Source organism: Oreochromis niloticus, linkage group LG22 (assembly GCF_001858045.2).
Source record: "Oreochromis niloticus isolate F11D_XX linkage group LG22, O_niloticus_UMD_NMBU, whole genome shotgun sequence".
In the NCBI taxonomy this organism is placed as follows: domain Eukaryota; kingdom Metazoa; phylum Chordata; class Actinopteri; order Cichliformes; family Cichlidae; genus Oreochromis; species Oreochromis niloticus.
In genome coordinates this window covers 11,840,250-11,865,287 of record NC_031985.2, presented here as the reverse complement: position 1 = coordinate 11,865,287, position 25,038 = coordinate 11,840,250, and the positions used below count along the sequence as shown (strand labels likewise).

The following is a 25,038-nucleotide window of genomic DNA, read 5'->3' as shown; positions in this document are numbered from 1 at the left end:
AAAAAGTGGAAAACAATTAAACATGAGAGGTTTTTGGACAAAGTTTGTGTTTTTTCTATTGATTAAGCACTGCTTCCAGCCTAGAGTGATACCATATATGCCCTATAGCTGCAGAAAAGCCTAACATTGTTTTAGGACAAGTGTGTGTTCTCCATTCTTTAAGCACCGGCACCGTTTCAAAAGTACCGGTTTGGTACTGGTATCGGATAAAACCTAAACGATACCCATGCCTAATCACGAGTACACGAGAATGCAAGTACGCACAAGTACGCATATTGAAACTGGCCCGAGGAGTTTGCCCCCTAATGTGCCACAAACACAACTTTAATATCACCAACCATTCCCATGTTATTACAGTGTATTCATATAAATGGCCCGCCCTGTGTGTGTGTGTATATATATGTATATATACACACACACACACACACATATATATACATATATATACACATATACACATATATATACACACATATATACACATATACATATATGTGTATATATGTGTATATGTGTATATATATGTATATATATGTGTGTGTGTGTATATATGTATACACACATGACCACTGACTTCTTACATAGTCACTTCCTGTAGTTGCGTGCTATCCTCCTCAGTCGCATAGAGGCCCTGCTGGGGAGAGGTGTGCATGCAAAAGCCCAGTCTCATGATGAAGTTGCTGTACTAAATTTGTTTTTATTTTGAACAGTTTTGGGAGAATAAACCTGCCTCAGCTGGCAAAGCGAGAGTTGCCTCCTCTCATCATTCGCACACCAAATTGCAGAGAACAGTGTCAGGCCAGACCGGCTACACTTACTATTTTTGCCTGTAAATTGCAAGTAGTTTTAAAGTACTTGCACCTTAGTCACGGGTCTTATGGTGTAATTCATTGTTTCTTGCAAAAAGCTGACTTGTTGCCTGCAAATTACATGTAATTACAGTATACTTATGCCTTATTCGCGGGTCTTTTTTACGTTCTTCCATATTATTCTTTTATTTCTGGTTTTACTGTGAAGCACTCTGTGATTTTTATCTGTGAAAGTGCTATATAAATAAATTACTTACGTCATATTATAAAGTGTTACCATCTTATCAATATTGCAACATTGTTCTCATTTTAAGTTCCTGGAGAGGAAAGGCGTAACCATGAGAGGCAAGCTGTCATAGCTAGTGGAAACTAAAACATCATAAAATATGAGAGAAACAATTAAATGATAAAATGACAGCACAAGCAGATTTAACATAAAAGTATTAAAGATTCTCATCTTGCATAGCTCATCTGGACTAAGCCCTGGGTACTCAGGACATTTAATTTGATTTCATCGTTTTTCTGATCCAGTTGAGTTGTTTCCTTGAGACGAACGAGTAGACTCCAGGTTTTCTAATGATACCACAACCCCGTCCAAAAGAAGTGACTCCAACCAGCGCTCCTTTACACAACAGCGGCCCTCCTGAATCCCCCTGCAGCAAGAACAAACACACAATAGGCTTTGTTTGACTCACATACAGGTGTGAAAAAGCAAAAAGGTATATCGGGTGAATCAGCATTTACTTACTTACTGTTACGACCCGGCTCTGCTAGGCGACAGTGGACGTAACATTAAAACAAAACACTGCCAATCGAAATTTTGGACACATTCTCATTTAGTGGTTTGTCTTTATTTTCATGTTATTTATATTGTAGATTCTTGCTGAAGGCATCGAAACTATGAATGAACACATGATATATGTAGTAAACAAAAAAGTGTGACGTAACTCTAAACACATTTTATATTTTAGACTCTTCCAAGCAGCCACACTTTACTTTGATTACAGCTTTGCACACGTTTGGCATTCTCTCCATGAGCTTCATGAGGTCGTCACCTGCAATGGTTTTCTAACAGTCTTAGGGTTTAGGTCAGGCGACTGGAGGCCAGACCATCTGGTGCAGCACTCTGTCACCTTCTTGGTCAAACAGCCCTCACACAGCCTGGAGCTGTGTTTGGAGTCATTGTCCTGTTGAAAAATAAAGGATGAGATGGCATGTCGCTGCAGGATGCTGTGGTAGCCATGCTGGTTCAGTGTGACAGTCTCGCCATCAAAGCAGGTGGAACCAAAGATCTCAAATTTGGACTCATCAGACCAAAGCACAGATGGTCTCCTTGTGTTTCTTGGCCCAAACAAATCTCTTCTGCTTTTTGACCATAAAGGCCTGATTCACACAGTCTGCTCTGAACATGTAGAGATGTGTCTGCTACTGGAGCTCTGTGTGGCATCTATCTGGGCTCTGATCTGAGCTGCTGTTAACTTGTGATTTCTGAGGCTGGTGATTCAGATGAATTTATCCTCAGCAGGAGAGGTGACTCTTGGTCTTCCTTTCCTGGGGCGTCCTCATGTGAGACAGTTTCCTCGTAGAGCTTGATGGTTTCTGTGACTGCACTTGAGGACACATTTAAAGTTTTAGCAGTTTTCTGGACTGACTGACCTTCAGCTCTGAAAGTAATGATGAGCTGTCGTTTCTCTTTACTTAGCTGATTGGTTCTTGCCATAATATGGATTCTAACAGTTGTCAGAGAGGGCTGTCAGCTGTGTACCAACCTGACTTCTGCACAACACAACTGATGGTCCCAACCCCATCAAGAAAGTAAGAAACTCCACAAATGAACCCTGACAGACACGCCTGTGATGTGAAACCTTTTTAGGTGACTACATCATGAAGGTCGGGGGCAGCGTGGTCAACAAAGCAAAGGGCAGATATTTACCAATTTTTGTCTTTGCTATATAATTCCATATATTTTCTATCTATGTAGACAGTAGTATTAATAAAGAAAACCCATTAAATGAGAAGGTGTGTCCACATCTTTGATTGGCAGCGTATTCTTCATACGTACTTGACAGGTATCAGCCCTTTTTCTACCATTTGAACCAGCACATATCATGCCTCTGGTGATAACAGGGTTGCGGTTGTAATAGCTGCGAGAGTTGCACTTCTTTCTGCTGACCACAGTCACAGTAACAGCCTTGAGGACGTCTGATGTTCGGTTGTTTTCGGTTACTCCCCATCCAGCCACCACACACTTGCTGCCAGCTGCCGGGTCTCTCGCAGTTCTTCTAAACCGGAGCCATTTCACTGCCCTGGTTCTCTTCACTCGTTTGTTAAGCTGAAAAAAAGTAAAAAAGTAATATCACATATTGATAATGAACATCTATATGTTATCTGTACATAGGTAACATACAGACATAAATACTTAAAGTAAGAGTATATGCACCACTAAAGTCTTGCACCAGCAATCATTAATTTTTGCTGAGAAAATGAAAAATATGCACAGTAATTTATTGAAATGTGTGTAAACATAGAACAAAATATACTATATGATATGAACATGAACTCTTTCACATTGTTGTATTTTCGCTTCACTTGCTTTTTCTATCATCTCCTTACCTTAAGCAACATGAGGTCGTTGCCCCGAGCAGCACTGACAAACTTGGGATGAGGAACATGTTTTACAACCTTTCGGATTTGCTTTGAATTTTTCTCCTTTTTCTTGATGGAGTGTGCTCCCACAGTCACCGTATTCATACTGTAATAAACACATTTTAAACACTTTACATGTTCAAAAGGTTTTTGTTTCTAATCTCCAGGTTATTTGTTCTGTGTCTGTGCCTCCTCTGTGTTCCTGGTGTCATGTTGTTCCCTATTCTTGTTCTCTTTATTTGTCTCTGTGTGTTGTTTGCTTGTCTGGTTCTCTCTCTGTGTTACACATTTAGTTATTTTTGTCTCTGTGCTTCATGTTTCCACGTCTCACTGTCTAATTTGCATCTACATGAATGTCATGCTTCCTGTTTTATTTTGATAGTCCCCATTCTGTGTGCAGTGTGTCTAGTTTTGCTCTCCCCTCGTCTCATGTCGGATTAGTCCCAGCTGTGTTTCCACCTGTTTCCCATCCTCTCATCATCCTGCTTGTGTATTTTAGTCCTCAGTCTTCCCTGTTTGTTGTTGTGTTGTTAACCTTCATGTGGCGTCTCTGCTGTGTTTTCTCAGTTTCTTGTTTGTGGTTTATTTTTGTATTAGTGTGGAGTTTGTTCCCAGCAATAAAGCTGTTGCTTTAATTCTTCTCCGTGTATGAGTCCTGCGTTTGGGTCCTACTTCCTGCCTGCCACACAGCTGTTGCCTTGACAATAAGATACCTATTAGAGGGAAATATATAAATAAGAATTCAATCAAATTTATTTCAAGTATAAATATTGTATATTAATCCTCTCCCATTTAGACAGCCTAAAATGTATAATTATAGTAATTGATATTATTTGACCTTTAAAAGGTTCTGGATACATTAAACTGACACATTTTCCTACTTTCTTGTTCCAGTTTTGGAGCAGGTGTAAAACAAAATATCAAAATACTTTAAAAGAGGTTCAGATTTACTTACAGCTAAAAACAAAATACACCTTTAAATGTCATATAAACATTGTATCTTCTACTTTTTAGGGGAATTGTGATCAACCTCTTGTTTCATTGCAGTATGATGTGTACTTGTGTTTTCCAGTTTTTTTGAGCTTTTCCTTAAAAACAGGAAACATAATCTGACTGTGCACGCAAAACATTTTCAACGAGATACTCATCTGATTCCTGTCAACATGATATAGAAACATAACATTTTATTATGTTTACACTGGAAAGTTTAAACAGATTATATTAATCATATCAGTAAAGTGTTTGCTGGCATATTTCTTTTGATACTATAAATATAAATTCAGCAATTTAATTTTTAATATACTTACAAAAATCATTATACTATCAGATCACATGTGTAGACATGTGATCTCATGGTCTTTACAACTCTCACAATTTAAACGGACAAAACATATTATCGTTCACGCTCTATCTACAAATATGATAAACAAAGGAATACATTTAAACAATAATTCAGTTAAATTCAATTTTATTTATATAAATCACAACAAAAGTCGCCTGAAGGCGCTTTAACAATAAGAAGTGTAACTCTTCAGATTCCTACCGACTGCAGTGGGCAGCTGTCAGGACCCACTGTGGATGGATTAATGTCCCTCCACAGAAAGAGTTTCGATTTGTCACATAAGCCATGAAAGGCATCGAGTGTGGCCTGACCTCTTTCCCTTGAATAATCTCAGAACCACGACCTAAAACAAAAAAACATCCAGACACATAAATCAGCAGATGATGAAGTGAAGCACAGATGAGTGAAACCAACAAACTGCACAGACTGCTCTGTGACACTGAACGATATCAGTGTCTGCTTGTTTACATGAAGGAGAAACGTCGCTCACCAGGCTGGATGATGAAGAGGAGCACACATGAGATGACAACAGTGAAATTCCTCAGGCAGAACATTTTTCCTGCTGTGGAAGATCAGATGTTGAATGCAGTGAAACCCACTGTGAGCTCAGCTTTATGTGCTCAGCTGAGGGGGCGTGGTCTGACACACCCACCCAAACCCGTCAAAACCTGCAGTGAAATCTCATCAAAATGTAAAACACACATATGAAATCATTTTGATTTTGTGTGGTTCCAAACAAAAGTATTTCAATAACTAAAACAACAAACAGGAAAACATGCTCATAAATTGACAACCTCATTTTGATCATCACACAGCAAAATCATAATATTTATCCGGATTAAAATCTTCCAAGAGTGCAGCATTAGTTAAATTATACAATACGTAAAAAATAGCAGGTATAAAACAGAACAGATAAATGAGCTCAAACATGTGAATCATATGCAATAACAGATCATTACAAGAGCCACATTGTAACAGTTATTACAATGTCGTAAACAGTTATTCTGCTCTTCTCTCACGTTTTTGTTCTGTGGAAGTGTTTGATGAGTTTTGTGCAAATACAAAAAACATCCTTCTAATCTCTCTTTGTTGAATCCACTGTGGTGAAAATCATCAGCTGAAGGGTGAAAATGAAGGAGCCAAATGGACACATCCACTCAAACCTTTCATAACCTGCAGTGAAGTCTATGATTATTATCTAACACTCACATGCACATACGAGCTATGTAGCGGAGAATGAATAGAGCTCATGATGTCACTGTGTGCAGACATGTAGCTGTTCCACAAAAACAAGCTGTGTTAGAATTTAGAACAAAAGAAGTCAGCTTAAAAAATAAAAGATCCTTTGTGGAAGTAAATGATGACAAAAGACAAAATGTCCTAACATTTACAACGGACAGTTTTTGATACGGTTTCACCAAAGGTTGCAAAACTATATCGTTGACAGTCTTTCCCAATTTGTTCCCACTTGCTGTTTTTTTGTCCTAACTTGAGACAGTTGCTGTCTTGTTTGCTTCACTGGTTTCTTAAGCTCAGAAACAGCTAAACAGAAAGAAACATGTTGTTAATGTGAGCAGTAGCTGCAGTGATGCACTGAAACGTACAAATCATCAAACAAATATTAATATTTGACACAGATAACCTGAATATATAAATGTTTTTGTTACAGCAATGGTTCAGGACAATAACTATTAAAACATTGGAGAGCCTCTTTATTTCCCCTTAAATGATGCCACATTTGTAAGGAAAGTTCATTTGTGGGTTGAGCAGCAGAATATTTGGGTTGTGCTCATGAAAAACTTGTCAAATCTTCTCTGCCAATGCCAGACAGCTTATTCTGCTACCAGCTCTGGTTTTGAGCCTGTGGTATGCATGCTGCTACAGTTTGTGTCCGCTTTAAGCATGCCACGTTTCACTAATGTCACGCTGGAGTTCTGTAAAAACCACGTTGCAGCATTATTTGGAGTGAGCCTTAGTGCCACCTCCAAACTGAAGGCCAGGTTCTTGATAACAGGACATGTAGGACTGCGAAGTGGGCGTCCCAGAAACATGGGAGCACAAAGCATACATTTCATGCACAGCATTTCTAGGCAAAGCAAAGAGAGTGGTAGCCTCAGAATCTCATCTCGTGGTGGCTGACAGGGCAGTGAAAATTTCAGGTTTTTATTGTTAATAGTTTTTGAGACATTCAAGTTCAAACATTGCCTCCGATTGTCACGGCTGGGGCAACAGTCGTGTGGAAGTGAAGGAGGACCCGAGTTGCAGACAGCAGCGGTGATGCAAGTGAGTTTATTTACAGTCAATGATAAATAACAAACAAATAAATAGCAGAATGAGGAGCAGAGAGATCCAGAGATGACCAAATAATACAGATGAACCGACAAGGAACACAGGCAGGCACACACCATTAATACACACAAGGTAACGAGGGAATGACACACCAGAGAGTAACACAGCTGAACCTAATTACACACAACGAGACACAAACCTTCAAAGTAAAACAGGAAACTCACAGACGGTTTAACAACACAAACTCAGGGACACGAACAGAGCACAGGAGAGACACAGGTAGGAATAATAAAACACAAGAACCAAACTCTAACAACTAATACAAAATAAGAGTTGATACCAAAGATGATACCAAAATGAAACACTGGCTCTAACAACCCTGGACCATCACACCGTTTCTCCGATTTCGAATATTGATATATGAAGCTAAAGTTTCACAGAAATCATGCCATGTTTCCAAACTTTGAACTGAAAATGTTTAAGGTTTAAAGTTGGTGATTTGAGCCAGAATGACCCTTGATCAGCATAACACTCATTTTTTGAACATTTTCATTTTCTTTCAATGTTTTTCAAAAGCGAATCATTTAATTTTTAATTCAAGTGTGCACTGGCAGTCCTTTAATTAACAATCACATGCAGTTTCCATATTTACACATGGAAGATGTGTAATATCCGTATCAGCTCTGTAAAATATAACGTCTCCAGTCGAATTCTGCATTTTTAAAATATTCATAATACAAAACTGAAATTAAAATAATTTACATTTTGCACTTGAGAAGAAAAGTGCAAACCTGTTATGTCAGAATCATAAAAAGCAAGTAAACACTGAGGTGCACAGCTTTATATGCTGAGCTGAAGAAATGCAGTCTGAGCTAAATGGACTCATCCACCCAAAACCTTCACAGCCGATGGGTGAAACTGATCTTTAATATCTAACACACACATTCACATACATGCTATGTAATGGCTGCACTACATGTCTGCACCCAGTGATGGGCTGGTACAGTCTGGATACAGACTTATAGGCTGTCAGCCCATGCAGGAGACTCTGACAGCACTGAGCAGCTCCTTCAGAGGCCACGATGTCGGACGGAGAGATTCGGCAGGTCTTTCCTTCTAACTGCTGTCAGACTCCACAACAAATCCCCACAAACATGCACACACATCAACACATGTGCAATACCACTAAGTTTAATTTATGATATCATGTCTTACTGGTGTGTCTCTGAAACCGTGATCTGTCCTTATAAAGTTTCTGAACGCTGCGTTATAATCTAGAAATGAAAAAGAAGACAGGTTTAAAAATCAAAAGAACATTTTGTGGAAGTAAATGTTGATGAAAGACACAATGTCCTAACATTGGTACAAAGAAAGGTTTTGAAACAGTAATTTCCCCAAAACGATATTTTCCCGGTCAGGCTGCCACATCTCTGCTGACAGTTTTTAGCCCATCATGAGTCAGTTTCATTATCTTGGATTGCTCTTTGATATTGACCAACATAATTCATTTTTATCAGGATGTCCTAAAAACTCCCTGAAAAGCCTTCAGTTAAGGCATAATGCTGCAGTAAGAGTCCTGACAGGGACTAGAAAGAGAGAACAGATTTAAACCATATGTCTTAATGACCTTGTAGTACCATATCACCCTATTAGAGCACTTCGCTGTCAGGTTTTGTGTGGAGGCGAGGAAGAAGGAACCCAAACGCAGGACTTGCAGGTAGGTGAAGACTGGTGAAGGTTTATTATAAGGAATGGATGAACAGATGGTGAACTGACACTGACTGGCTGGACAACTGAATGGCTGACTGAACTGAGGGAACACACGGAAAGGACAACATCACACGAACATCAACATTAATGACACGACAGTGAACGAGTGGAAACAGAGGACTTAATACACAGACTGATGAGGATGATAATGAGAGACCGGTGAGTACACAACTGAACATAATCTGGCTAATAACACAAGAGACGAGCTGACACAGGAAAAGCAGGAAGTGAGAACCTGACATTCGCTCTCACACGGCAGGCTAACTTGTTGTTCCTCGAGTATTTAAAAGTAGAATAGGAGGCAGAGCCTGTCACGGTTCTGATTCCTTTCGACGCAGTATTTTTAGTTCTTGTGTTTTGTTTTATTTTTGAATGTTGGATTGTTTTGTTTCCCTGGTGCTTTGTTGATTATTATTGTCATTATTATTAACAATAATCCATTTTCAGTGATTGTGGTTTAGGGTTTTATGTCTCATGTTTTGCATAGTTTGAGTTCCATGTGTTATATGCTGTCTGGGTCTCTGTGTCGAGTTGACGTCCTTGTGTGATGGTTTCTTGTTTCCAGTTTTATTTTGATAGTCACAGTCTGATGTCAGTGTGTTCAGTTTTACTTCTCCCCTTTCTCGTTAGTCTAACTTCTCCCAGCTGTGTCTCCCTCCTGTTTCCCATTCCCTGATTACTCCCCTGTGAAGATAAGCCCTGACTTTTCTCTGCTCTCTGTCGTGTCGTACCCTCAACTTGCTGTGTGTTTGTTATGTCCAGTCCTCCAGTGCCTCTGTTTGGAGTCTTGTTTTGCTTTTGAGTTTTATTTTATGAAGACTTTATCCAGCAATAAAGCTGTATTTTCACTTTAAATTGGTGATGGGCAGATGAAGCTTCATGAAGCACTGAAGCTTTTCATCCAATTGGTTCACCCCAGCGCAAAGCGTCTTGACGCTTCATTTGCTCTAGTAGGACATCTACTGGACGTAAAAATATTAGTTGGCATGAATTTGAAGAGTGTGGCACTTTGCACACAGTCTGTAAATGTCAACAACAAAAGAAGTCTGTAAAACATCCATATTGTAGTGGTGGCAGTATGGAAAATGATTATTTGGAAATGCTTAAAATGGAAATGATCATTTACTGTGAGGTGAGGTTGGGGTATGGACAGCGGTTGTGCTTTTGTAACGTTGAGGTATGGACAGCTACACACTGAGGCTCAGTCCTGTCTGTTCACATTTTATTCTGTAAAAACTAAACTTTCACTGCTTTCATGACCTTTTTAGTGGAGAGGGCAGGAATACATGCTATGAACTACAGGGTGGGCCATTTATATGGATACACAGCAATAACATGGGAATGGTTGGTGATATTAAAGTCCTGTTTATGGCACATTAGTATATGTGAGGGGGCAAACTCCTCAAGATGGGTGGTGACCATGGTGGCTATTTAGAAGTCGGCCATCCTGGATAGAACTTTTGTTTTTTCAATAGGAAGAGGGCCATGTGACACATCAAACTTATTAGTAATGTCACAAGAAAAACAATGGTGTGCTTGGTTTCAACGTAACTTTATTCTTGCATGAGTTATTTACAAGTTTATCTTTGTTCATAGCCATTGACAGGTCGAAGAGGTTAACACGTGAGGAGCGGATCGAAATTGTGTTGATATCTGGTGAACGCAGTAACCGGGTCTGACTGTGGTTCCTCTTACAGCTCTTTCCAAAATATGGCTGCAGCAATGAACCCCGTTTTAAGTGTTTATTCCATAAATCATAGTGGTTTGGCATTAACTCAAGTTGGTGTGTTAAATAAACATATGATAGATCCCTCATTCCAGTTTGCCAGTTAGCCATAATAAGTATTTTAACACTTTGTGTTGTATTGGCTGTTATTCAGTGCTGATTATTTACACATGTAAATCCTCATGCTGGTTACATCTATCATGCCTTATCACAGTGTTTCTGTCACAGATCAAATTACCTAAAAGATTTTTATCCATCAGCTCATAATCACTGTCCACACTGATGTGAACGTATTAGCTTGAGCAACAGTAATGAACATCAAAATGAATGCCTTTTTTAACACGTACAAATCAACCTTCATGAATTACAAATAAAATATAGTTTTTAACAAATACCGCTATTTATGCTTTTTTAACACCTTCATCAGTAGCGGTTTTAGATACAGGCGACACGGGCGGTTGCCCGGGGCGGCATCACGGGCATCGGCAAAAAAAAATGCTCATACTCATGCTGCCCCGACGTCAGCCAGCGCATACTGGGAATGTCATAGGCACCGCTCGGTTTTCTATCACCCATTTGCTGGGAGTAAGGGCGCCCTCCGTTTGCGAGGTGCGCCTGCTGCTTGCGGGGCGGCGTGGGATTCTTTGACACACCCCCAGGGATAAAGGGATCAATTGTTATTGATCCCTTTATCCCTGGGCCTAAAGTGTATTTTCTTACTCTTCTTATATTTATTGTTTGTTTACTTGCACTGCTGTAACTGGAGCCTCGTCGTCTCGTCTCTCTATATACCAGACTTTATTACAATAAAGTTTACTTTGACTTCACCAGCGAGCAGGCGCACCTTCATCATGAAATATATAAGCCTCAGAGCATGATCGCATGTCACTCTCCCTCTTAGCACAACCAGGAATAGGAAGTGGACAGGAAATGAACAAATACAGGTAAAATACCAGGAAGTGAGGTTATTAGCAAGTTTACCTTCAAAATAAAATCTTCATATTTAACATATTAAACCCTTTTTACTGTTCTTTTTAACTTACGTACATACAAATGAATTAATTTAAGGCAAATATTAAAGATAAATGACATAAATGCATTTGAGGCATCACAGCCACACATTTACATGGCAATGGCCATTTTCTGCTGTGCGCATGGAGCGTTTAATTGGTCTCTGGCCCTTTAAACTCTGAGGGGCTGTAACTTTGGTTTCTTTTGGTCAATTTGCATGATTGACACCTCTTTTTTATCACTTGAGCCAATAGAATCCAGTAATGATGCTACGTTCACAGCACTTCAACCAATCAGACGTTGCAATGCCAAAACCCACGTGGGCCCAAATTTACTGCATGTGGCGTCTGTCCAGTCACATGTCTGTCGCTGGGTCTAAAATGGAGGTTGTTGACAGAAAATGGCTCTGATGCAGTATGGTAGGCGTGGTAACTACTGATAATCACGTGGCTACCGGCTACCGGCGAAAATAACGGAGGAAATCGGGGCGGTAAGCCAATTTCTGTCTTAGCGCATTTGCGCCGCTGTGTGTTTTTGTGGTCTTCTTTTGCGGCTCATTCAGCGAATTTTGGTCTGATCGTGGTGAAACTTGGTGTTTGGAGTCAGTAATAGCTCTGGAAGCTAACCAGCCTTTCTTTAGCCGGTTACATCAAGTTTGAAAAATTTTTTGTTCAGTTTTGTGTGTTTAGCGGTCTGCACATTTACAAAACTGGTCGTTTAATCATGGCGTGGTTTCAGTGTGTTTGATGGTTCTAGAAATGGTTTATATAACATTTTAGCTGAGATTCAGAGGTTTCTGTGGATACCACACATGTCTGGACTTATATTTCTCAACCCATGTTAAAACCGATTAAACGTGATCTCCTCCTTTTTGCCCCCGGTACCGGGGGCATGGGGCTTAAGTGGATATTATAAAAGTAACTAATTACTAGAAAAGGTAACTATTGTCTTACTTCAAAAAAATGCTTAACCCTCTGGGGTCCAGGGTATAATTGGCCGTTTTTGACTACTTTTGATTTTACCTCTACATTTCACCTTTAAAAACTATTCATCGTGCCTTGTTCGGTACACACTCCAAACACACTAAATGTCCCAAACCCTCACATCTCAAAACTTGCTCTCTCTCTCTCTCACTGCCGTCACTCCCAAAACTTTCCCCTTTTCCTAAACAGCTTCAATCTTACAGAGATAACAGACACGAGGAAACTGTTGATCGAGTGCTGATATTGTTTCAAAGCCTGTTGTCAAATGATCATAAATAACCACGTGAAGGACACTGGGTGCAGACGTGTATATGGCTGATACTTTCAGCCAATTTAGCATGAAGAAAGAAATGAACCAGGATTTGTGGAAGTAATCAATGACAAAAGACACAGTGTTGATGGAGGTGAATGTGTGACGATCATGTCACTGAATCCTAAGGAAGAGGAGATCCTTAACATGTGTAGCTGTCAGTCGTGTATTTCTCATGTTCCTTTGTTTCCCATAAGTGAATTTTCTCTGTGTTAATTTCTTCTGAAGAAAACCTTTGTACGAGAAAATCTACAGCTGATCAAAAGAGTAGAAACAAGCAGTGAAAATGTTTCTTGGGCCTCAAATTAGACTGTAACTGTAAAGTCATTATATTAACGATGCTACTTTGAGAGGTACAGTTTGAAACTGCAGTACAATCAAAGAAAAATAGAGCAAATGTGTATTTTTTATTCATGCCTCCAGCTTTATTAGAAAGTAGAAAAAGCAGCAAGAAAAATATGTTTGCATTTTTGGTTTTGAAGCAACAGAGTCATAATGTGAAATGAAGAAAACATGTTTTGTTTTTTTTTGTCTTTTTCAACAATCCTGTCCGCAGGCCTCATTTTCAGGTTCAGTTGGTTGTATATGAGCCGTTGAATCTGTCTGTTTGACAGTCTGAATAATCTCTTTTTTATTTTACAATCATGGCTTTTGAGTGTACATAAAAATTGCTTCTCCCTGGTTTTACTGCAGCCGCACTCATCTGCAACAACCAGGAGCACTCGTGTTTGTGAATTCTTTAAATTATTTGGAAAAATGATGATTAGATATAACCATGTTTCGGTCTGGTTTGTGTGGTGAAAGATGGTAAAATTTCAAACAGTGTTTTCAATTTTGTTCTCAGTAGGTCTAAAATGTGGTTCATGTGGTGGACTAGCCAAGTGCAGAATCTATTTTTAAAAAAGTATAGCAAGCTGGCAGAAACTAAATGATCATAAACTGTAAGAGGAACAGTAAAATGATAAACTGAATAATGGTCTACAGCAGGGGTGTCAAACTCAAATACACAGTGGGCCAAAATTCAAAATTGGAACTAAGTCGCGGGCTAACATTAATATTTATTGAAAAAAAAATCTTCCTCTAGATATAGAATGAATGTTTTCTTATGGACTCAAACAAGTTTTGCTGAAATACTGAATATGGAACAAGCAAAGCTTAATACTAAACAATATATATATTAGCTGTATAATACCAGTAGGCCAGCTCTAATAGTAATTTGGTATGGCTTCGCGGGCCAAATATAATTAGGCTGCGGGCCAAATTTGGCCCGCGGGCCAGAGTTTGACACCTATGGTCTACAGAGACAACACTGACAGATATAACATCAAATTATGCAGACTGATGCTGGTGGTTTCACACATTTAGAATAACTTCATCGTAGTTTTGATCCAGTACAGCTGTTTTTCTGAGATAAATGAGTAGATTCCAGGTTTTGTAATGACACCACAACCTGCTCCATAAGAAGTGACTCCAACCAGCGCTCCATCGCACAACAGCGGCCCTCCTGAATCCCCCTGCAGCAAGAACAAACACACAACAGTCTTTCTTTGACTCACAGGTGTTGAGCTGAATGAACATTTACCTCAAACAAGGAAAAACACATGGATTCTTCATACGTACTTGACAGGTATCAGCGACGTTTGTACCATTTGAACCAGCACATATCATGTGTTTGGTGATCTCAGGTCTGTGGTTGTAATAATCACGAGAGTTGCACGTCTGTCTATCCACCACAGTCACATTGACAGACATGAGGACGTCTGATGATTGGTTGTTTTCAGTTGCTCCCCATCCAGCCACCAGACACGTGCTGCCAGCTGCCGGGTCTCTCACAGTGTCGCCAAACTCGAGCCACTGCACTGCCCTGGTTTTCCTCACCGGTTCTTTAAGCTGAAAAAAAGTTAAAAAGAATATCAGATATTGGTAATGAATCTCTCTACATTCACTACTTTAAATAAACAGCTATTTGCTAAAGGGTTGAATCACCACTCATTTAATTCTAATATTTTGCATGTAAAAAATGCAATATGTGCAGTGAACAGTGTTGGTCAAGTTACTTGAAAAAAGTAATCAGTAACTAATTACCGATTACTTCCCCAAAAAAGTAATCCCGTTACTTTACTGATTACTTATTTTCAAAAGTAATTATTACTTAGTTACTTAGTTACTTTTTAAAAACACGATTTACAACCTGAATAGGTGACAAAGCGATAGATCTTTCAGCCCAATTCTACTTTTTCTGCATAATCCATCACTCAAAATGTAATCAAATGAAAAAGTCTCTTTTTAAAACTTGTTTTATTAGTTTTAACCTTTTAACTTTATGCATCAAGCAAAAAATTAATTATATGCAACATTCTCTGACTGGAGGAAATTTGTTTAACATTTAAACTTATTTTCTGAACATTCCAGCACATAAACTTTTTTGTGTTTACACTCACTCTTTCAAATAGATGAAAGTAAAACGCAGCAGAAAATAAATAAAATCAAAGACTCAGCGGTCCTGTTGCTCTATTTTCACCTGTAAAGCAGGAGTGGGGTAGGCGGAGGTTTACCCTGGTGCAGGTGAGCCGCAGCGGTCAGTGGAAGAATCCGCGAGTTTCTCTGTGAATTTCTCATTACAGTCGTAGCGGACTCGGTGCTTGGAAGTTAAGGGGGTTTTTTCGCTGTAAAAAGAAGTTTTCTTCCCACGCACAACGGACGCTAATGTTTTTGTCACTTTTTATGGAATCAAACTCAAAATAAGGTCAGTACTTCCACGCTTTAAACGCTGCACGCTCATACTCTCTGCCGCACTCAATATATTATCCATTGTTGATCTGCACACAGCTGTTGTCACAAACGTCGCACTCGCTTACGTCACTGTCATGAGACATTCTCGCAAAAAAATCACGGTTTTAGTAACGCAGTAACGCAGAGTTTCTACATGAAAGTAACGGTAATCTAATTACCGTTTTTGCAATAGTAATCCCTTACTTTACTTGTAACCTGAAAAAAGTAATCAGATTACAGTAACGTGTTACTGCCCATCTCTGGCAGTGATGTGTTGAAACATGTCTATACACACATGGAAATACATTTTATAATTTAAAGAATGAAACTTTTAGTTAAGTAAGCAAAACCTGACTTGGCTGTAGGAGGTAAAGCAGGTTATCTACGAATCGAATGGTTTGGTGTTTGATCCCTGGTCTTTCCAGTCTGCATGTCAGAAATCCTTTGGCAAGATACTGAACCGCACGATGCTCTCTGATGCATAAGTTAGAGTGTGTGTGTGTCAGTGTTACACAGAAAGCACTTAAGCACAGAAAGATGTGTTTGGGTGAATAAACCATGTTGTGTAACGCTCTGAGTGCTCAGGTAGAGTAGAAAGGTGCTAAATAAGAACCAGTCCATTTACGATTTACATCATTTGTTATCAGACCCTGATTTTTCACCTTACCTTCAGCAACATGAGGTCATTGTCTATCTTTGCACAACAGTAGTCAGGATGAGGAAAACTTTTCTCAACGACTCTTTGATGCTTGGAACTTTCGTTTTTCGTTCTGGAGTGTGCTCCCAGGATCACCCAATAACTCCTGTAAAAGAAAAAACACAATCTGGTGATGAAGGTTTACATATTTAAAAGGTTAACAGGTCAGCGGCTTCTAAAACAGCCATCATAATTCTTTATTATTGTGTATTATTACATATGGCTGAGTTATGGCTGTTATTGAGCTTTAGGTGAATCTGCATGGTTTTTTTTAAGCTGAATGAAGAAATTAAAATGTACATAAAATGTTTTAGATGAAGAAATGTATCAAATGTTTAATGTGTATGTAGCTGTGACTTCTGTGTTATATTTAAATGAGTGGAACACTTTTTTTTTGCTTGTCATTCCATCTTAAATAAAACTTTCTAGAACACCTCTGTAAAGATATTGTGCTTACAAGAGAGTGGAAAATCAACTTTAAATATTCTATATTCATCCTCTCCGTTCAATGTAATTAGCTTTGCATGTATAATTATAGCAGTGTGTATTATTTGACCTGTCACTGTGGTGGGGCGTGGTCTGCGGTGCCGTGCAGGGAGGGCGGACAAAACCTGCACGGCTCCACAGACCACGCCCCACCACAGTCACCTAGCCTGCGAGGCATCCTTGCCAGATACCCGAACCACCTCAGCTGGCTCCTTTGAATGTGGAGCAGCTGAGCTTCTCTCCAATGACTGAATGAATGATTTCTCTACAGGAGAGGCCAGTCATGGTTTACAGAAAGCACATTTCTGCTGCTCTGTCCCTGATCTCATTCTTTCAGTAATTACCCAGAGCTCGTGACCACAGGTGAAAGTAGTGACCTCTGGGTAGTTACTGAAGGAATAATAGTCTGTTGAAAATAAACACTGCATTATTTTTAAAATTGAGGAAAACAAGACCTCAGATTCTTACCCAGTGCAGTGGGCAGCTGTCAGCACCCACTGTGGATGGATTAATGTCCCTCCACACCAAGAATTTGTCACAGTTCTAAGATAGGCCATATAAGGCAGTGAGTGTGGCTCGACCTCTTTCCCATTAATAATCCTAGACCCACGACCTGAAACAGAAATAAAATATCCAGACACATAAATCAGCTGATGATCAAGTGAAGAACAGATGAGTGAAACAAACACCTGAAGGATAATCAGCAATGTGACTTTGCATTATGCTTGTTAACATGAAGATCAAAATTACCAGTAGGTAAATTAAGTTACAGTATAAAACATCACTCACCTGGCTGGATGATGAACAGGAGCACACATGAGATGAGAAGACTGAAATTTTTCAGAGACGACATTTCTTCTTCCTTCTTTTAGCAGATGCTGAATGCACTGAAACTCACTGTGATGCTCAGCTTTATGTGCTGATCTGAGGGGGCGTGGTCTGAAAATGAATGAGCAAGATAAACTGACACACCCACCAAACCCATCAAAACCTGCAGGGAAATCTCATCAAAATGTAAAACACACATATGAAATCATTTTGATTTTGTGTGGTTCCAAACAAAAGTATTTCCATAACTAAAACAACAAACAGGAAAACATGCTTAAACGATAAATTGACAACCTCATTTTGATCATCATACAGCAAAATCACAATATTTATCCGGATTAAAATCTATATCTATAAAGTCTATAATCTATCATCTATAATCTATACAATACATAAAAAAATAGCAGGTATAAAACAGAACAGATAGATGAGCTCAAACATGTGAATCATATGCAATAACAGATCATTACAAGAGCCACATTGTAACAGTTATTACAATGTCGTAAACAGTTATTCTGCTCTTCTCTCACGATTTTGTTCTGTGGAAGTGTTTGACGAGTTTTGTGCAAATACAAAAAACATCCTTCTAATCTCTCTTTGTTGAATCCACTGTGGTGAAAATCATCAGCTGAAGGGTGAAAATGAAGGAGCCAAATGGACACATCCACTCAAACCTTTCATAACCTGCAGTGAAGTCTATGATTATTATCTAACACTCACATGCACATACGAGCTATGTAGCGGAGAAGGAATAGAGCTCATGATGTCACTGTGTGCAGACATGTAGGTGTTCCACAAAAACAAGCTGTGTTAGAATTTAGAACAAAAGAAGTCAGCTTAAAAAATAAAAGATCCTTTGTGGAAGTAAATGATGACAAAAGACAAAATGTCCTAACATTTACAACGGACGGTTTTTGATACGGTTTCACCAAAGGTTGCAAAACTATATCGTTGACAGTCTTTCCCAATTTGTTCCCACTTGCTGTTTTTTTGTCCTAACTTGAGACAGTTGCTGTCTTGTTTGCTTCACTGGTTTCTTAAGCTCAGAAACAGCTAAACAGAAAGAAACATGTTGTTAATGTGAGCAGTAGCTGCAGTGATGCACTGAAACGTACAAATCATCAAACAAATATTAATATTTGACACAGATAACCTGAATATATAAATGTTTTTGTTACAGCAATGGTTCAGGACAATAACTATTAAAACATTGGAGAGCCTCTTTATTTCCCCTTAAATGATGCCACATTTGTAAGGAAAGTTCATTTGTGGGTTGAGCAGCAGAATATTTGGGTTGTGCCCATGAAAAACTTGTCAAATCTTCTCTGCCAATGCCAGACAGCTTATTCTGCTACCAGCTCTGGTTTTGAGCCTGTGGTATGCATCCTGCTACAGTTTGTGTCCGCTTTAAGCATGCCACGTTTCACTAATGTCACGCTGGAGTTCTGTAAAAACCACGTTGCAGCATTATTTGGAGTGAGCCTTAGTGCCACCTCCAAACTGAAGGCCAGGTTCTTGATAACAGGACATGTAGGACTGGGAAGTGGGCGTCCCACAAACATGGGAGCACAAAGCATACATTTCATGCACAGCATTTCTAGGCAAAGCCAAGAGAGTGGTAGCCTCAGAATCTCATCTCGTGGTGGCTGACAGGGCAGTGAAAATTTCAGGTTTTTATTGTTAATAGTTTTTGAGACATTCAAGTTCAAACAATGCCTCCGATTGTCACGGCTGGGGCAACAGTCGTGTGGAAGTGAAGGAGGACCCGAGTTGCAGACAGCAGCGGTGATGCAAGTGAGTTTATTTACAGTCAACGATAAATAACAAACAAATAAATAGCAGAAGGAGGAGCAGAGAGATCCAGAGATGACCAAATAATACAGATGAACCGACAAGGAACACAGGCAGGCACACACCATTAATACACACAAGGTAACGAGGGAATGACACACCAGAGAGTAACACAGCTGAACCTAATTACACACAACGAGACACAAACCTTCAAAGTAAAACAGGAAACTCACAGACGGTTTAACAACACAAACTCAGGGACACGAACAGAGCACAGGAGAGACACAGGTAGGAATAATAAAACACAAGAACCAAACTCTAACAACTAATACAAAATAAGAGTTAACACAAAACACAAGATGATACCAAAATGAAACACTGGCTCTAACAACCCTGGACCATCACACCGTTTCTCCGATTTCGAATATTGATATATGAAGCTAAAGTTTCACAGAAATCATGCCATGTTTCCAAACTTTGAACTGAAAATGTTTAAGGTTTAAAGTTGGTGATTTGAGCCAGAATGACCCTTGATCAGCATAACACTCATTTTTTGAACATTTTCATTTTCTTTCAGTGTTTTTCAAAAGCGAATCATTTAATTTGTAATTCAAGTGTGCACTGGCAGTCATTTAATTAACAATCACATGCAGTTTCCATATTTACACATGGAAGATGTGTAATATCCGTATCAGCTCTGTAAAATATAACGTCTCCAGTCGAATTCTGCATATTTAAAATATTCATAATACAAAACTGAAATTAAAATAATTTACATTTTGCACTTGAGAAGAAAAGTGCAAACCTGTTATGTCAGAATCATAAAAAGCAAGTAAACACTGAGGTGCACAGCTTTATATGCTGAGCTGAAGAAATGCAGTCTGAGCTAAATGGACTCCTCCACCCAAAACCTTCACAGCCGATGGGTGAAACTGATCTTTAATATCTAACACACACATTCACATACATGCTATGTAATGGCTGCACTACATGTCTGCACCCGGTGATGGGCTGGTACAGTCTGGATACAGACTTATAGGCTGTCAGCCCATGCAGGAGACTCTGACAGCACTGAGCAGCTCCTTCAGAGGCCACGATGTCGGACGGAGAGGTTCGGCAGGTCTTTCCTTCTAACTGCTGTCAGACTCCACAACAAATCCCCACAAACGTGCACACACATCAACACGTGCAATACCACTAAGTTTAATTTATGATATCATGTCTTACTGGTGTGTCTCTGAAACTGTGATCTGTCCTTATAAAGTTTCTGAACGCTGCGTTATAATCTAGAAATGAAAAAGAAGACAGGTTTAAAAATCAAAAGAACATTTTGTGGAAATAAATGTTGATGAAAGACACAATGTCCTAACATTGGTACAAAGAAAGGTTTTGAAACAGTAATTTCCCCAAAACGTTTCAAAACGATATGTTCCCGGTCAGGCTGCCACATCTCTGCTGACAGTTTTTAGCCCATCATGAGTCAGTTTCATTATCTTGGATTGCTCTTTGATATTGACCAACATAATTCATTTTTATCAGGATGTCCTAAAAACTCCCTGAAAAGCCTTCAGTTAAGGCATAATGCTGCAGTAAGAGTCCTGACAGGGACTAGAAAGAGAGAACAGATTTAAACCATATGTCTTAATGACCTTGTAGTACCATATCACCCTATTAGAGCACTTCACTGTCAGGTTTTGTGTGGAGGCGAGGAAGAAGGAACCCAAACGCAGGACTTGCAGGTAGGTGAAGACTGGTGAAGGTTTATTATAAGGAATGGATGAACAGATGGTGAACTGACACTGACTGGCTGGACAACTGAATGGCTGACTGAACTGAGGGAACACACGGAAAGGACAACATCACACGAACATCAACATTAATGACACGACAGTGAACGAGTGGAAACAGAGGACTTAATACACAGACTGATGAGGATGATAATGAGAGACCGGTGAGTACACAGCTGAACATAATCTGGCTAATAACACAAGAGACGAGCTGACACAGGAAAAGCAGGAAGTGAGAACCTGACATTCGCTCTCACACGGCAGGCTAACTTGTTGTTCCTCGAGTATTTAAAAGTAGAATAGGAGGCAGAGCCTGTCACGGTTCTGATTCCTTTCGACGCAGTATTTTTAGTTCTTGTGTTTTGTTTTATTTTTGAATGTTGGATTGTTTTGTTTCCCTGGTGCTTTGTTGATTATTATTGTTATTATTATTATCAATAATCTATTTTCAGTGATTGTGGTTTAGGGTTTTATGTCTCATGTTTTGCATAGTTTGAGTTCCATGTGTTATATGCTGTCTGGGTCTCTGTGTCGAGTTGACGTCCTTGTGTGATGGTTTCTTGTTTCCTGTTTTATTTTGATAGTCACAGTCTGATGTCAGTGTGTTCAGTTTTACTTCTCCCCTTTCTCGTTAGTCTAACTTCTCCCAGCTGTGTCTCCCTCCTGTTTCCCATTCCCTGATTACTCCCCTGTGAAGATAAGCCCTGACTTTTCTGTGCTCTCTGTCGTGTCGTACCCTCAACTTGCTGTGTGTTTGTTATGTCCAGTCCTCCAGTGCCTCTGTTTGGAGTCTTGTTTTGCTTTTGAGTTTTATTTTATGAAGACTTTATCCAGCAATAAAGCTGTATTTTCACTTTAAATTGGTGATGGGCAGATGAAGCTTCATGAAGCACTGAAGCTTTTCATCCAATTGGTTCACCCCAGCCCAAAGCGTCTTGAAGCTTCATTTGCTCTAGTAGGACATCTACTGGACGTAAAAATATTAGTTGGCATGAATTTGAAGAGTGTGGCACTTTGCACACAGTCTGTAAATGTCAACAACAAAAGAAGTCTGTAAAACATCCATATTGTAGTGGTGGCAGTATGGAAAATGATTATTTGGAAATGCTTAAAATGGAAATGATCATTTACTGTGAGGTGAGGTTGGGGTATGGACAGCGGTTGTGCTTTTGTAACGTTGAGGTATGGACAGCTACACACTGAGGCTCAGTCCTGTCTGTTCACATTTTATTCTGTAAAAACTAAACTTTCACTGCTTTCATGACCTTTTTAGTGGAGAGGGCAGGAATACATGCTATGAACTACAGGGTGGGCCATTTATATGGATACACAGCAATAACATGGGAATGGTTGGTGATATTAAAGTCCTGTTTATGGCACATTAGTATATGTGAGGGGGCAAACTCCTCAAGATGGGTGGTGACCATGGTGGCTATTTAGAAGTCGGCCATCTTGGATACAACTTTTGTTTTTTCAATAGGAAGAGGGCCATGTGACACATCAAACTTATTAGTAATGTCACAAGAAAAACAATGGTGTGCTTGGTTTCAACGTAACTTTATTCTTGCATGAGTTATTTACAAGTTTATCTTTGTTCATAGCCATTGACAGGTCGAAGAGGTTAACACGTGAGGAGCGGATCGAAATCGTGTTGATATCTGGTGAACGCAGTAACCGGGTCTGACTGTGGTTCCTCTTACAGCTCTTTCCAAAATATGGCTGCAGCAATGAACCCCATTTTAAGTGTTTATTCCATAAATCATAGTGGTTTGGCATTAACTCAAGTTGGTGTGTTAAATAAACATATTGTGGCGAGCTCAGGAAACGGAGGAGACAGAGGTTTCTTTGGTCTTGCTTTCGGCGAGCTAGCCAGAAAGCACAGCCGTTTATTTAGCTTTTAGAGGAGGAACACTGGCGCGAGCCCTCTGCTCAGCGCGGCAAAAACACAACACAAAATGGCGCTCTCTCACCGGAAACACACACAGAGGGAGAGTCACCCGTAACCATAGCAACATAACAACAAACATAACTGTAAACAAAACATAAATGTCCGTAACACCCCCGAACAGCCCTGGGCCGCTACATAGCCCCCACCTAAGGGGTCAGTCGTCCCCGACAACCCCATTACCCCACACAAAGTCCTGCAAACGTCCATGTGTCTTCCTTCGGCGCGCAGGCCGATCTCGACCAGCAGGGGAAGAGTCACTTAGATGAGAACCTGGGGTGCCACCAGCATCCCCTCTCTTGCGAACCGGCCAGTACACCCGAACCTTGTCGCCAGGCACGACAGCTCCCCCTCGGCACCTGGTGTCGCAGGCTCTTTTCTGTCGTACTCCGGCACTGACCTGGGCCTGGCGGGTGTAGTCATGAACCACTTGCGGCCGCTCCCTCAGCCTCCTGTAGCAGTCCCTGGCCACCAACACGTGCCGGCTCTCTGCCTCGGGGACGGGGAAAGGCCCTAGGACGTCTCCTCCCACTCTCTCCATCAGGGCCCCCACCCGATGCTGCTGTAGGGGGGCAGTGAAGCGTTGAGTGGGGCCCTTCCGTGCCGTACAGGTGTCACAGCAGTGCACATGAAGTTCCACTTCCCGTCGACAGCCAGGCCAGTAGAACCGTCCCCTGAGACGGCGGAGAGTTTTGGCATTTCCATAGTGGCTGGCCCCCACCGAGCCGTGGACGAGCTCGAGCACCTGCGACCGCAACGTCCGAGGCACCAACAGCTGCAGGAGATCTCTACCCTGCCCGGGGGCCCGCCATCTCCGGTACAGGAGGCCGTCGTGGGTCTCCAGGTTGTTGTACTGGGAGTAGTAGGCCTTCACTTCGGGCCCCTGTCCTGACACCCCTGTCCAGCCTGGGCGTCGTGCTGCCTCCAGCCAGGCCCCCACCTGAACCAACGTCGCATCAGCCTCCTGCTCCTGCTTCAGCTGCTGCGGGGTCAACGAGAGCCATCCTCCTCCGCCGGCTGTGGCCCGAGCAGTAGCCACGCTCCGTGCCTCCTGGGCCCGCTCTCCCGGCCGTTTCGAGAGAGGCAGCTGGCGTGGGCGCAGACAGATGGGTTGAGCAGAGCCGGTGTTGGTGGTGTGCTGAACCAGCCGAGTCTGCCTGCAGTCTCTGGTTACCTGCTTTTGGCCGCACTGGAGGGCCAGAGTCTCTGTGCCAAGAGTGATAGCCAGCCTCGCGGTGTCAACGCAGGCCCCCCAGCGGGTCAGCAGATCAAGGCCGATAATGCACTGTTCTTGGATGTCAGCAAGCCAGAAGTCGTGCACCAGTTCCAGATCCTTCACTCGGATCCGCAGCGGTTTCTTCCCCCGCATGTCAGTTCTCTCCCCCGTCACTGTCATTAGCTGGGCGTCGGTGGGTGACCAACCCGTCACAAGCGGCCCAGATGTTCCAGGAAACACACCAGGTCGTATTAGGGAAATGGTGGACCCCGTGTCCACCAGGGCTTGGCAGGGCTGGTCCCCAACACAGCAGCTCAGGTAAAGTCCCTTGAGGTGCCCGACAAGGCCCGCCACCGTGCATCGTTCTGCTCTGGCCTTCGGGGCGGGCGCCAGGCAGTCGCGTGCCACGTGGCCAGGCTCATCGCACCGATAGCAGCGGCCGGTCGGTCGACGGGGACGCCTCCAGGGCACCGAGGGCTGCAGCTGGCATGCCTCCAGGACCTCCACCTCCCTGTCGTAGTCTGCGGCTCTGGTTTGAGGGTAGTTTGTGGGGGGCATCTGCTGGTTAGGTGGCGAGGTGAGCACCAGCTCGGCCCTTTCAGCCTCAAGGAGCGCCTCACGGAGAGTTTG

General features: G+C 41.1%; 1 protein-coding gene across 1 annotated transcript; it reads right to left on the bottom strand.

Moving 5' to 3' along the window:
• Nucleotides 1-672: 672 nt before the first annotated feature.
• LOC100692712 (polyserase-2) lies at nucleotides 673-17,780 on the bottom strand. The gene is made up of 10 exons (XM_025902563.1): nucleotides 17,631-17,780; nucleotides 17,310-17,454; nucleotides 16,326-16,461; nucleotides 14,507-14,776; nucleotides 14,254-14,400; nucleotides 5,288-5,369; nucleotides 4,999-5,140; nucleotides 3,423-3,561; nucleotides 2,872-3,141; nucleotides 673-1,462 (listed from the first exon to the last, which is right to left on the bottom strand). The coding sequence occupies exons 1-10, from the start codon at nucleotides 17,692-17,694 to the stop codon at nucleotides 1,310-1,312; spliced, it is 1,548 nt and encodes a 515-aa protein (XP_025758348.1). The 5' UTR covers nucleotides 17,695-17,780; the 3' UTR covers nucleotides 673-1,309.
• Nucleotides 17,781-25,038: the final 7,258 nt, after the last annotated feature.

Coding starts and splice junctions, on each gene's coding strand:
- LOC100692712 (XM_025902563.1), bottom strand. CDS start 17,694: ATGTCGTCTCTGAAAAATTTCAGTCTTCTCATCTCATGTGTGCTCCTG. Junction 14,777..16,325: donor ATGACCTCATGTTGCTGAAG/GTAAGGTGAAAA, acceptor ACTTTTTTTCAG/CTTAAAGAACCGGTGAGGAA. Junction 3,142..3,422: donor ACGACCTCATGTTGCTTAAG/GTAAGGAGATGA, acceptor ACTTTTTTTCAG/CTTAACAAACGAGTGAAGAG.